Source organism: Typha latifolia, chromosome 3 (genome assembly GCF_019914945.1).
Source record: "Typha latifolia isolate L0001 chromosome 3, TyphaL0001v2, whole genome shotgun sequence".
Lineage (NCBI taxonomy): Eukaryota > Viridiplantae > Streptophyta > Magnoliopsida > Poales > Typhaceae > Typha > Typha latifolia.
In genome coordinates this window covers 17283977-17298142 of record NC_133088.1, presented here as the reverse complement: position 1 = coordinate 17298142, position 14166 = coordinate 17283977, and the positions used below count along the sequence as shown (strand labels likewise).

The 14166-nt window shown below is 36.1% G+C and overlaps 2 protein-coding genes across 3 annotated transcripts; one reads left to right on the top strand and one right to left on the bottom strand.

The window, feature by feature from the left end:
* Positions 1-250: 250 nt before the first annotated feature.
* LOC140783405 (3-isopropylmalate dehydratase small subunit 1-like) lies at positions 251-6803 on the bottom strand. Of its 2 annotated transcripts, none has more exons than XM_073130287.1 (2): positions 5650-6803; positions 251-605 (listed from the first exon to the last, which is right to left on the bottom strand). In XM_073130287.1, the coding sequence occupies exon 1, from the start codon at positions 6426-6428 to the stop codon at positions 5652-5654; it is 777 nt and encodes a 258-aa protein (XP_072986388.1). In that variant the 5' UTR covers positions 6429-6803; the 3' UTR covers positions 251-605; positions 5650-5651. The 2 variants fall into 2 exon arrangements, with proteins under 2 accessions (XP_072986388.1, XP_072986389.1); XM_073130288.1 differs by lacking the exon at positions 251-605 and adding an exon at positions 5436-5574 and having other exon boundaries at positions 5650-6566.
* Positions 6804-7013: 210 nt separating this feature from the next.
* Positions 7014-13968, top strand: LOC140783404 (uncharacterized). Its single transcript, XM_073130286.1, has 12 exons — positions 7014-7286; positions 7388-7472; positions 7929-7980; positions 8064-8084; positions 8179-8232; positions 9239-9289; positions 10312-10374; positions 11152-11217; positions 11399-11437; positions 11934-12056; positions 12254-12346; positions 13468-13968. The coding sequence occupies exons 1-12, from the start codon at positions 7193-7195 to the stop codon at positions 13711-13713; spliced, it is 987 nt and encodes a 328-aa protein (XP_072986387.1). The 5' UTR covers positions 7014-7192; the 3' UTR covers positions 13714-13968.
* Positions 13969-14166: the final 198 nt, after the last annotated feature.

Sequence of the window (14166 nt, the reverse complement as noted above, 5' to 3'; positions counted from 1 at the left end):
ATGATATAACATGACAACTAGCACACCTCCAACTAGACTTTTCTACAATTTGTTCTTGATTGAGATAACAGTACCTTTCCCTATTGACCTTTACAAAAATTTCAATCCTCACCTCAAAACATTTCTAAATAAAATATGACATATTGCTTGCTTGACGCCAGTTATTCCTCTTGATAAGTTCCATCAGGACTTTAATATATCTGCCTGCTAGGGGAGCATACGAATCTGAATCACAAACTTGAGAGTTGACTGAATATCAAAATATCCTACCATGTGATAAGAGCTTTATAGCTAAAACAGATACAGTAACGATTACACAAAGTACGATAGCTAAAAATAGAACAGATAGTACATCCTTCTCTATCACAATAATGCAACTGCTAAATAGATGATAGTACCACTTCAGTTATAACCATATATCAAACAACAATATATGATCAGAGCAAGGTGCCATGACAAAGTCATAGAAGCATATAAGAGAGTTCTTCAGAAATGAAGACGACAGTTCCAATGTCTTTTATTTTCAGAACCAGATGTCTTGATTCTCCTGCTGCTCATATAACTGCCTCAGCAGAAGTGATAAAAAGTAAAAACGTGTATTGCACCTGAAGAAGCAATGATAATTAGAATATGTTACACATTAATAACATTTTAGAAGATATTAAGGATACAGAATGTTTAAGAACTGTCCGGAGAAATATAGCATTCCTCAACAAACTTTCCAATAAGTAATTTACACTATATAGTAATAGATAAAGAATTCAGAACCACTAACAGAAAATATTACAATAACTGCTTTTATTACCTAATCACAATTCCCTCAAGCTGAAGTAAATCCTGTTGGTTATGCATTACGATCTTATTCTACCATGAGAACTACAGAACATGTAAAAGAAATAGTATGGGAAGGCCAAATCACTGTCAATAGTTTTTTATAACCAAGATATACCACCAGTAGGTAAATTATGTTCTCCTTGTACCACCTCATTGTATACTTGTCATGTGGGATTACTCATCTTCACAATAATAATATGACCAAGGATTAAAATGGACATGTTTGTTGAATCATTTACTGGTTATCTCTCTATCTCCAACAAAGCATCTACTTCATTCTTCTTTTGACTTGCCCTTCAAATGTCAATTCACCTACTGCATGCTATCAAATATTTGGGTAAAAGCTAGGAAGTTTGCCAAGTTTCATGAGCAGTTCAGACACTGACTGGTTGATGGTAAGAAGAGTTTATATTTGAGAAGCTGGTCCATCATGCTCTGGACTGGCTTTGTATAATTTGTGTTGTGTTGTCAATCCAACTTTTAATCCCACGCTCCACTTCTTTTTAGAGGAAATTGTCCATTGGAGTATAAAATCATTAAGATCCAAAAATCACAAGCATGCCACCTATAAGTTCAGAAAGAAAAATAGGGTCTAGACTTTTTAAATTTTTTTTGCTTTACGCCTTTAATGGTCAACTTCTTATATCTATAGATCGAATTTGATTGTTTATCATACAGAGGACTGTCATGCCAAAGCAATAGTAAGTATCACTAGCATGTGCCGGTCGAGCCAGTTAACGACACACTATATTACCTTGACACGCCCAAGCAATTAATTTTTAAACCTTTAAAAGGTTTTTAGAGGCTAAATTGAATTCATTAAGCACTAGAACACATGCAATTATATTCTAAGGTCATGTTTTTTTTTTAAATTTCTCAGATTTTCTAATGTTGGGCAAAAAACTTGGGGAAAACTGAAATTTGCCTATGATTTCTGAAATTGGTCAAGCACCAAAAAGGTAAATGGGTATAAAAAGAGATGAAAGAAACCTCAAATGAGGTTTTGTTTGAAGTAAGATATGCTTTATTTCTAGTGGGCACAAGTCAAACGAGAATACTCCCCCGTATCAATGGCAATAGTTCATTGGCACGATAGTATTGACCCGTGCTAACCAGTGTAACAATCCATAAGTAATATACTATATTATATACTGGACCTTTTGTTATGAATAATAGTTGTTCTTTTATAGAATAAATTGGAAGTTTTGTACAAACAATCACAATCTACAAGAATATATAATTTTTCAATTGAAAAAATGCAAGTACACAAGTAAGCTAATATATGATATAGACATAAATATATTATAATGGAATCCTTAGTTTTTAAAATTTGTCGTATCGGTAGATCCATATTCACGTATGTGTCATGTCCATATTCTATACTCGTCTCCATGCTTCATAGGCTACAAGCTATCACAGGAAACTAGACTTGCATGCTAATTTGTGGGTCTAGTCGCCACCCAAATATATATGCATTTGCATATCACATATATGCCAATCTCTCAGACCACTCATATACTGCAGCTGTCTTTTGGCACACTGATAGAATGATGCACCGCTTAATCATTTGATTCCTCCAAAATAGGTTAAACAATCGAAACTTCCAGGAATGATACACCGATGAGTAATTTAATTCCTCCAAGATGGCTCAAACAAATCAAAGATTTCACATCTTTTAATTCATCGAGAATCTTGGATATCGTCATCAAAGAAGTTGTAAACTGAGATGATTTAGTCAACAGTCATGTGATACTTTTGGTTTTCTACTAATGAATTTGCAAGTTTGATGTCTTTGACTAATAGGCAGTTGAATCTTTTTGCTGATTCATTGGTTTCTTTAGCATGTACATTTTGATTTCAAAACTCCTGGACCAGTGGAATCCATCTGTTGCATCTAACATGCAGTTCATCACATAGAAAGTTCAAACTGAATGTCTGGAAACACACAGTGGACGTCATCTTCATCATCTAATTCTTGCATGTTTTTGTATTTCATTCTTTGTGCATGCTCTCAACCTCTTTGTGCATCTTCATATGTATACTTTCTTCATTCAGACAAGTAGACTTCACCCTTTTAACTGTTCCAACTTCCAACTAGACCTCCTCTTTATTACTCCTCCAAATTGTCCTTGATATGTTTACTTGAAGTTTGTAAGCATTGACTTATTACTCTCTACAGACAAGTACCATCAGAATTATTCTGACAATTTGTTAGTTTTTCTTATCACTTCCACCTTATTCTAGTGTTTTTTCTTTTTCTACTTGAAGTCATCATGATTAACCTGCTCTTTCCGTGAAGACTCTTATATTCCAGTTCCCCCGTCAAAGATCTTTTAATAAAAAAGAAGATTTGTTAGTTTTTCTTATCACTTCCACCTTATTCTAATGTTTTTTCTTTTTCTACTCGAAGTCATCATGATTAATCCGCTCTTTCCGTGAAGACTCTTATATTCCAGTTCCCCCATTAAATATCTTTTAATAAAAAAGAAGATGGACAGCTCACTAGTTACATTATTTGAATGTTGAAACTCTGGCCAAACATGCACTGTTGAAAAGGTCAATGGAGCTAATAAGCTGACCACCACCTATATATATATATATATATATATATATATAATGTGGGATGTCCATCTTGAATATTTTATCATCCCTTTTAAGACCTTTTAAATTCAAACTTATTAGAATACAACACAAACTTCAAACTGTAATTACCTCTGATGTTTCTGCAATATATATATATATATATATATATATATATATGATAACATCCTTGGTATCAGCTGAATTTAGTTAATAAATTTTCTAAGAGGATCTTGGTCATGTAATCCTTTTGATTTTTGATTAATGAGCCTTTATGACATCTTTGACCTTGTTGTTCATTGACTGGGGATCAGTTGATTCATCCGAACTCCAGGACCGTTCAACATTCTTCATCCACAAGTAACATGCAATTCACACCAAAGAAAGTTCAGATTGAATATCCTGCGATGTGCAGTCAACTTCCAATTATTTGGTGCATCCTTCCTCCGCGATCTATCTCGTCATTTACCTCAAAGATGGAAGGTTTTTCGACTCTATACCACTTACTCTAAAATGTAGATCACCTGATCAGCACAGATTGTACAGGGATTTTGACCGTGCTTCTTATGCAGGGTTAGAGTTCATGTTGATCCATCCTTCTTGATGTCCCCCCATGCTCAGAGCCTCAGATCATAGAAGGAAACAACAGAACAAAGTGGAAATGCTAACAACTGAAAACTAAAAGAGAAAGCAGTCGCCTTGAATAGAACAAGAATCACAATAATAATAATAATTAATAACAGCACTTGTCTAAGGAAAATAGATTTATCATACTGTTTTAAACTTATACGCCTTAACGTACAATTATCAAAGACAGATCTAACAATCTAGAAGAGTTATGTAGGAGGAAGCCAATCTCACAACATTAGAAAAAGTTTTAAGACTTAGCATTCAAAAGTTTAAGGCAGTATACAAGAATAATTAATACAAAAATGAGAAGGCAGTTAACATGCAAAAAATAATGAAAGATAAAGATTTTGATCCTTAAGTCTTCCAAATTTTTGAGTAATGTACTAACTTTCAATGTTCAAAATGTGGAGCTTGCACCCATATATGTGGCCACAAAAGCACATACAGTTCCTCGACAACCTTGCCTAAAGCCATAAATTTTGAACACAAACATAGGGTTTAGGCATGGACAATCTATGTAATGAGTACATGGATTAAGCATACTGTTCACGTAATTATTAGTTATTTTGTGATATAGTATTCAATTAAAGACCTATCTAATTATACATACTAAGGTTCTGAAAATTGGTATCGAGATCGGGATCAACAGTTCGAAAAAATGATACATATCAGCCGTATCAGATCGGACTATTTTAATCAAATAAAATTCTAAATATTATTTAAAAATATTGAAAGATTTCTAAAAATTTAGAAAAAATTACAAAAAATAAGAAAATAATACAAAAAATAAGAAAATAATAATTACTTATATATAGAGCCTAAAAATCTCTTTTACTCTCTCTCTCCCTCGCTCTCTCTCTGCAGCAGGCCTGCTGCAGCAGCATTGCTACCAGCTGGTTTCGGCCTGGATCAAGATCGGCCGAAATTGGAACCTTCGATACATACTAATTTAATATCTTTATACTTGAGATAATGGGTATTTCCATTAAGATGACTAACTATGTATAGTCAACCACCTTTACTTATTAATTCAGAAATGATATAATATTTCAATTGAATATGTACGTAATTTAATATCTTTATTGCTTGACACCACATGTCTAAGACATTGCATATGAGCTATAAGGTGCCATGGTCAGCGAACTCTGTTCAAACTTGGATTGAAATAAGTCTCGAGACTAATATATATATAAGAATCTTATTGAGCTGAGCTTGATTAGGGCAACATGTGCTCAAGCTCGGTTTGAAACTAATTCAAGCATGGTCAAAGTAATCAAGTTCAACTCATTTCAAATATGAGTCGAGCTTGATTTAGCCAAGCTCGAGCCGGCTTGATTATTTTTGACAGCCCTATTTCCCAGATGGCGCTTTTCAAACATTCAAATATACCCGCCTAAACTCTTCCTCTAGAATGAGAGTTGATAGATCAACTTGGTAAGGCTCAAATGATAAAGAAAAGTAGTTATATCGCAAAGCAAGTGAAAGATCATCACCCCCTTCAAGAACCCTAAACAAATCCAAGTGTATCTCCTGCAATCAGAAAAATGATATAATATCCAGGGTACCACCTTGAAGCCAAAAGCACATTCATAAGAAACATCTCACCTTTAAGAAGCCGACGCGATCATCCCGGCCTTCCTTGCATAAGCAAATATCCCCCCAGCCTCGATGACGGGCCCTGCATCCCCAATCGGCTTCAACTTATACTCCTTCCCCGTGGTATGATTGATCAACACACTCTTGTCCAAATCAACTGTCACAATATCCCCAGTGGTGCACTCCTTAAACAACCCACTTTCCTCCACCTCCAAGGGATAGACTTCACCCGTAGCCACCGAGTTCCTAAAAAAGATTCGAGCATAGTACTCAGCAATCACTACTCTAACCCCTGCTGCGCCTAGGGCTACAGGCGCGTGCTCACGCGAGGATCCGCATCCGAAGTTGGCACCCGCGATAACAATAGGATAACTAGTGGATTCTTTGCCAGGTTCAATGAAGGGGATGGGGTATGCGGAGACGGGGAGGCCACAGAAGGCATGGGAGCCGAGCTTGATGTACTCGTCGGGTTTGGAAGGGACAAGGGTTAGGTGCTCCGCCGGTATGATCTGATCGGTGTCGATGTTGTCGCCGACGACGTAGCAGTGACCGTGGAAGGTGGTGGGAGATGCAGATGCAGATGGAGATGGGGATGAGGAGGTGGGCGTAGCACGCACGCGGGAGAGATGCCTAGGGTTGTTGCGGGGAGAATAGAAAAGGACTGAATGCGAGTATTTTGCGAACGGGAAGGCAAGATTTTGGTAGCGGAGATTGGCATCTCGGGAAGAGATGTAAGTTTTGAAGGGTGGCCGCGCGTCCATGGCCGCCGCCGCCGCCGCCGTCGTCATACCGTGGGTCTATGGAAATTTACGAGGAGAAGCGCAATGTTCGTAAACTGTGGCCTGTGGGTCTATGGAACATCAATCGAGGAGAAGGCCAATTTTGCTCTGGTAAGGCTTCCACTGACTAATCTCTGGACCAAATTTGATCCTGGGATGGTCCACGGCCCAAAAGTTTAAATCAACTTGGGCTCATACATTCACTGCCACCAACGTTTAACCTATGCTATAATTGAGATCCTCCTCCTAGTGCTCCAGCTCTCACACTGATGGGGCTGTGCCTGTGCATGATTGCATTTTAGATCTAGCACTGCTGGCATACTCTAATGTTTTAAGTTGTGCGCATTGCAGTCCAATTCCATTCCCAAGACTCATAATAGGTTTAACTCCAATTACTATCCCATCGTTAACAAAAGGATCTTACATCTACATGGAATGGATATAGATTATAGAGCAACCAAAAAGAAAAGTGGGATTAACTAATATCCGTACCCGGAAACGACAACGTTGATCGTTAGCTCACTAGCTTGGACCGTTGGACGATCTTTAATAGCAAAAAAATAAAACTACTACGATTTGAGTCGCGCCACCTCTGGTGAGAGTTACCGCCCAATTCGCACATATAAAGTGTCGAGATAGTTCTTGACTCTTGATTTCCGGAGATTTGAATCCTCTCTCTCTCTCTCTCTCTCTCTCTCTCTCTCTCTCTCTCTGTGTGGTCCGAAAGGCGAAACAAACCCTAGATTTCCGGAAAATCTGAGAAAGGAGTAAGAATGGAGGGTGTGCTGCGAAAGATTGTGTTCTTCCTCGTATGCTTCTCCCTTTCCGTTTTACCTTCGTCTTCTATTCCCTTCATCGTATTGCATGGTTCGTTTCTTTTCCTTGTCCAAGTTCTGGATTGTCGATTGTGTTGTCTGATTCGGTTAGAAGGTGTATGACTATTTGCTGCGTTCGCTTCTCTTGCGTAGGAATCGGAGACCAGTGTGCGAACAAAGGGGTGGCCCAGTTCACGGAGCTTCTTAGCGAGTGGTCCGGTTCTAAAGGATACTGCATGTGCGTTTCTTGATTACCCTCTGAAGATGGACATTTTTTCTTTTTTATTGATGCTTCGTGCTACTTGTAGACCTGATTATGTTTGAATATCTTATAATATTAACTGTGTCGAGATCTATCGGTATTATGATTTGGTTATAGTTGAAATTAGAGAGGTAGATTGCTCTAGAATTGATGTGCCATTGTGACAATTGCGGTGAGAATTTTTGTGAATTACCCTAAACTGTGTGGGATAATCATGTAATATGATTACGAAATAAAGCTAACATGGCGTGGACCTTATTGGGCCAATTCTAATTCTGGCTTGAAGATTGTTTTTTCTTTCCAATCATCTGCCATACTTTGCCATGGTTATCATCTGACATTTTACCTTTACCCAAAATCCTCCCGTGCTTAATAAACATACTTTTATTATGGTAAGTTTCCTTCTTGGCCTGAATTAACTTTCTTTCTCAGAGAAGTTGGAGATGGAACATGGGACTCTTGGGTCATGCCTCTTTACGAGCAGGTTATTTTAATTTAAATAGGTTTTCATTATTAATAAATGATGGTGGGTATATCGTAGTTCTTATTTTTCTCCCATTTTTACAGGCTAATACTGTTTGTCAGAAGGTGATTCAGCTGTTGGGCAACCCTTAACGGTGTTATGTCCTATACTATGATCAGTATTGTCATTAAACTCATTAAAACAAATTTTCCTTGGCAGGTGAAAGAAATGAAAGAACTAAGTATGGGTTACAACATAGTTGGCCTGTCTCAGGTGATTTATAGATTTAATAAGTCACTTGCAATTATGAAATGTATTCTCTATGTACATTTTTAATTTGTACTTGCAACTGCGGCATTATTTCATGAACCTACACTTATATCTGCTTGTATTTGGATACTTCTATTCATTGGAAATGTTTAGTATTGTAAGTTTAGACTATTTTGAAAATGAACTAGAAAATCTGCTGCATCATTGCATGTTATGTTGATAATCTTGAGGCAAGACATCAGGGAGAATGTTGGAACAGAGTTCTTCTGGGATGAGTGGAGGACTAAACATGTATTAAAGCTGTGATACTGATATAATGCTCTAAGAGAGGGTTCAATATCAATTACAGAAGCCTAATTAGCTGCTATGAGCTGCAAAAGTTTCTAGAAAGATGAAAAAGCTGTAATCTTCTGGGTCATAATATGAGAATTTCTTGGGTTATAATATGCATATAGATGACCTTAAATTTCAAGTTCAACAGTGAGTTAGTATGTATTTTGTGGAGCCAAACTATTTTGCTTTATCTTTGTTGCATGTGAATGACTGAACAAAATGAAAATCACAAGGTAAAATTTCACCAGACGAATGCAAACTAAAAGAATAGAAGGTACAGCTGATCATCAAGAAGTACCAGTACATTTCATATTTCATCTTCTGCAAGAAACAACGATGTCTTCTCTTCTACTGTTCAAGTTAGTTTCTGCACATAATGTTGCAGTTAAGATGTTTATGCCTTAATACTTGCACTTTAAAGGTTTGTGGTGGCTCATCATGAATTTTTTAACACATTTTAGTATTTCCTTGATTGCTACTTTAATCTTGCACAAAATGTTGCAGTTAAGATATTTATGCCTTAATACTTGCATTTTAAAGATTTGTGGTGGCTCATCATGAATGTATTAGTACATTTAGTATTTTCTTGATTGCTACTTTAATCTTGCTATCTTACATTTATTTAACACAATTTATATTATCTTGTTTGGGGTGCTGATCCTTTTCTCTGGCACAGGGAAATTTGATTGGCCGAGCAGTAGTTGAGTTCTGTGATGGCAGTCCTCCTGTAAGATATTCGAATCATATTAGATAACATTTCCTGTCTGGTGTAATTTTTGTGTTTATGAAGTTGAATGATTGCTAATAGTGGAGTACGTTTATATGTAACATAATAAGCTAGAAATTTATATTTTTCTTCAACATGATTTTATACTTCTGTGCTTCTGTGTTGACTGAGATTTTCCATCACAAGGATATTGGGGTTTCCAACATGAAGTGTAAAGAAAACATTCTAAGATGACATGGAGCAGAAAATTGTGACCTTGAAAATTTCTACTTCCTGAAAACTTTAAATTTCCTTTCAGTCAAGATCAGTATGTTATAGTATGGCAAGATATTATGTACAAGCACAGACCATCTGTTCCTTAATGTACATATTTGTAGGACATTGAACTAATTGATACATAAATATTTTTGACTTATGTTTAGCTACTCGATGATTACGTCAGCACCTGTCCGTGATACTACGAAATAAATAGCCGATTCCTTCCCTTACCACCTCCTATATTTATGTGGGTAACTGGGTATATGTGCTCTTATGTGTGTTACACATGCTCATCTTTTTGACAAGATACTTTTAGAGCAATATGTGATTCTGTTTCTTCTCTTTAAAAAGTGGACTGGAGTTACCATTGCCATGATAAAAGTCTGATCTGGTTCAACATGATAAATGGTCCACCGTGTGAGAGTAAATATTTGTGAGAAGCTCACACTCATCTGTTAAGCCCTTTTCCACCTATCATGCACAATGATTCTCATAGAAAAACATTTTCCTTTTTTTCCTAGCGGTCCTTGACTTTTGGGAAATGATGAAATTTTGTGTTACCTGTGGGAACTGCTGGATTTCACTTGAGTGTGGAAAGGTTATATTGGTTATGCATGTTCCTTCTATATTTGTTATTTCTTTTGGTTCCATTTATAAAATTAAGTACCGCTGTGTTTTAAGAATGTAGGTATTGGGTGTGGGTAAAGAGATATATTCAACTATTTACTTTTTGAAATTCTAGTATGATAGAAACCTGCTGACAGGTCAAGAATTTCATCTCACTGGGTGGTCCTCATGCGGGTACTGCTTCTGTGCCATTATGTGGTGTAAGTCTCTCTTGGTTTGTATTATTCAATCTTTACCAACTGCTTTATACTTCCTATTCAGCACTGTGTATTAGATTACTAATCCACAAACCACAGAAACTGCTAAAAGACTAGAATATATGATATTGTGATCTCATTATATTCTCTGCTCTATAATTCCTATCCATTGTGGTGTATTAGATATCTAATTTATGGAATGTAGAAACTGCCAAAGAGTGAATGCAATGAAATCATAATCTCATAACAATCATCTAATTTATAGATCGACATTAGAATTGTAGAGATGTATCCGTCATAGTGAAGGAAAGCATCACGTAGAGATCTGTGGAGGAATAAGCGGCATCATTATGTTGTTCTCATTTACATCTTATCAAGATTTACATCTGTAGAGATGTGCATCTTGCTAAGATCTTTGTAAGACAGGATGGTTTTGTAGCTTTTATCTAATTGTTGTTTCAAAATATTTATGTACCATGTCATACGTGCCATCACTTTTCATTTCCTTTATAATCATATTAATAGTAATCTGTCCATATTTCTGCTGCCTTTCACCCTCATTCTCAATTACAAACTTCTTCAATGTTCCATTGATTTCATAATGTTGGAGAACTATAATCATGAGCTAATTCATGGGCACTCTTTTTGACAACATTTTATCTTGTGAGCTTCTTTTCTTTTCAGTACCTTTTGGTAGACAGTATCTGTTAATCGGAAGATATTGTTGTTTTAAAAAATTCTAACGTTCTACACTTATCCTTGCAATGTTGCTTACTGCAGTCTGGCATCATTTGCATACTTCTGGATGCCCTCATAAAGTTAGAGATCTATTCCAACTATGTGCAGGTCTGTATGTTCAGTTCTATCATGTGGTTATGTAGGTTACGACAGCTATGGCATTAGTTAAGATTATATGTATTCTCACTTAGGAATAACATTCTTCCTTGTCAGTAATTCAATGTAAATTGCTGAGGTACAATTAATTGAACTCTATTTTGGTGATTAACTTTATACTGATTAATTGCAGGACCACCTAGCTCCTAGCGGTTATGTCAAGATTCCAACCGTGAGTTTTGCATTTTCTTTCTTCGGATACATTTTCTTTTAACCACAGCATATCTTCAGGTAATTCAGTGTGATGTGGCCAACTGGCTAACTATATCCAGCTAGTATGGAGCACCAAATCGCCGGTTCTTTAGCAGCTTTGCAGTAAAGTCTGGGTGCAAGTGCATTAACTAACAACTAATATCTTAGAAAACATTTCATGTTAATGTATTTTGTACATACTACGTACTATTTAAGGAACCTTATTAACACCTAACTTGTATCAATGAATAAATCATTTCATGATCGTATATATATTTTTTATTCTGTATGGTATTTAACTGATACGGTAGAATAAGATTGATCCACTCTGAACACCAACTTCTGATATGTTTTTTTCCTCTATTGTATTATGTTATTCTTAACTATTAATCATGAATATATATCCAATAGTTACATAGTGTTATACAATTTTAATTAATGTTGTATGATGAAATGATATTTCTGCTTTTGTCCAGGATATCCCTGACTATTTGGAAGGATGCAGGTTTCTTCCAAAGCTTAACAATGAAATTCCTACTGAAAGAAATTCTACATATAAGGAAAAGTTCAGCAACTTACAGACACTGGTGCTTATCATGGTCAGTTTAGAATAGCGACCTGTTGCTCTTTTTTAAGTTCTTGACACTTGAATAACAACTTAGAGTATGCAGTTTTACTTGTAGTCTGCTCAAATATCTGGATGGTGTTCCCTAATTAAGAACAGTATAAATTTCCTCTTTGCTTTATTTATCCCTGCAAAGTGAACTAACACTATTATTATCAATATGCTCAATAGTTTGAGCATGACACAGTCTTGATTCCTAAGGAAACAGCTTGGTTTGGTTATTATCCTGATGGCGCATTTACTCCTGTTTTGCCTCCTCAACAGGTAACCTCTCTCTCTCTCTCTCTCTCTCTCTCTCTCTCTCTCCATCGTGTGCGTGAAATTAGCTGTCATATTACTGCTGAAATGCTAGTGTTATGAGAGTGATTAGGATACTGTTGAAAACTTGGATGGAATTTCTCCATTTAATTATTCTTGTTGTCCACTAGAAACAATGAGATTGAGTAATTTTGATTACTTGAATACTATGGTTTGGCAATTAGTACATGTGATGCACAACTTCATTTTTTTTTTTAATTGCTTTGATTTAAAGCAGCAAGTAATTGTGTTACTTGTGTCTAAATAAGCTTAATTTAAATAAGCTAGTTTGCATTTAATGTTAAATGAGTTTCAGTTGAAACCTACTTGCACATTTTAGAACTGTGTCTCTGGTGATTGGAAGATTGGTGATTGGAAGATTATTTCTCTAGTCCTGGGAATGATCAATGTATTGACTGTTAGTTTGTTACACATGCGAAATTATTTGCATGTATCTAATCATTCTAACAGTGTGGGTTGTCAATAATTTGGAGCAATCTAGGAAGGATTTGGAATTGCAAATGTGTTCTCTGATTGTCTGGTATTTTTTTTATGTGAGCTCGTTATAGACCCTTTGATGAATGCCTATAGATATGCATGAGTATTAATGTTATTTGCCAAGTATCTTTTCTTTTCTAAATAATTATCGGACTGCGTTGATTCAATATTGAATAAAAGTAGCTTGAAGAAAAGTCTATGATGAACATGTGAGCGTAAGTATTCGCAGGTGCTGTTCATATGATGGAGTACAACTAGGGTAAATCTGGAATGTTGAACCCTTGCAAACTCGGCCATGCTTTGGCAAAGTTTCCGCACATGTTTATCAACAAGACAGATAAATACCTCAATTTACTCCTGGCAGATATACTTGGGCTCTGTCCGAGTTTAGAAATACTCTTGTTACAATATTCGTGCATTCATTAGTCAGGCTATAACATTTGCATGAGCATTTTTTTAATCTTTGCTTTGATCTTAGTGTGTTATACTATCTTGAAAGAGTTTCTGAAATTACTGGCTCTTCTTCCCTTGCTTTAACCTTTTTATAGTTCACATCATTTTACTAACGATAGATTGTAACAATCTTGTAGACGGCCTTGTACATGGAAGACTGGATTGGTTTGAAAGCACTAGATGATGCTGGACGAGTTCAATTTGTGTCAGTCAAAGGAGGTCATCTGAGGATATCAGATGATGATATGAAAGAATACATCGTGCCTTACTTACAGGATGAAGCACCAAAGAAGTCATCACGTAACTCTGGCTTGCACTGGTTTTTGTTAGCTTGGGATGTTCTGATCAACGGGAGTCACTCAGCATTCTTCTTTCAAGAGTGATGAATAATGGCTTTAATGTATCTGCAAGCTTGTGTGGTATCAAAGATTGATTCAGAGGGCTTCAGAATGGACGTCATCTTTTACGGCGAAGTAGAGGCCCCACATTGCATTAAGATGTTTGTAATTCTTTATCTTTCCCCTTGCGAAATTGTCATAAAAAAACTCTAGTTTGTACCACGTGAAATCTGATTGTTGTACTTACGTGGAACGATATTCTAAATAATATACAGAAAAGCAAATGCTTGGTTAATTGTATTTTTTTCGGAGCCGAGGTGAACGTAGTAAGATCTCAGTCTTCTAGCCGCCTGCCATGGAGAAATGATTTTATGCTGGAAAACTCTATATGCAATTCTAACTGCCGTTTTTATACTTTAATCAATCAGTGGATAATGGAACGAGATCCAAAACCCTGTAAAGCATACATACACGAAACGAGAATCGACAATCGTCAGT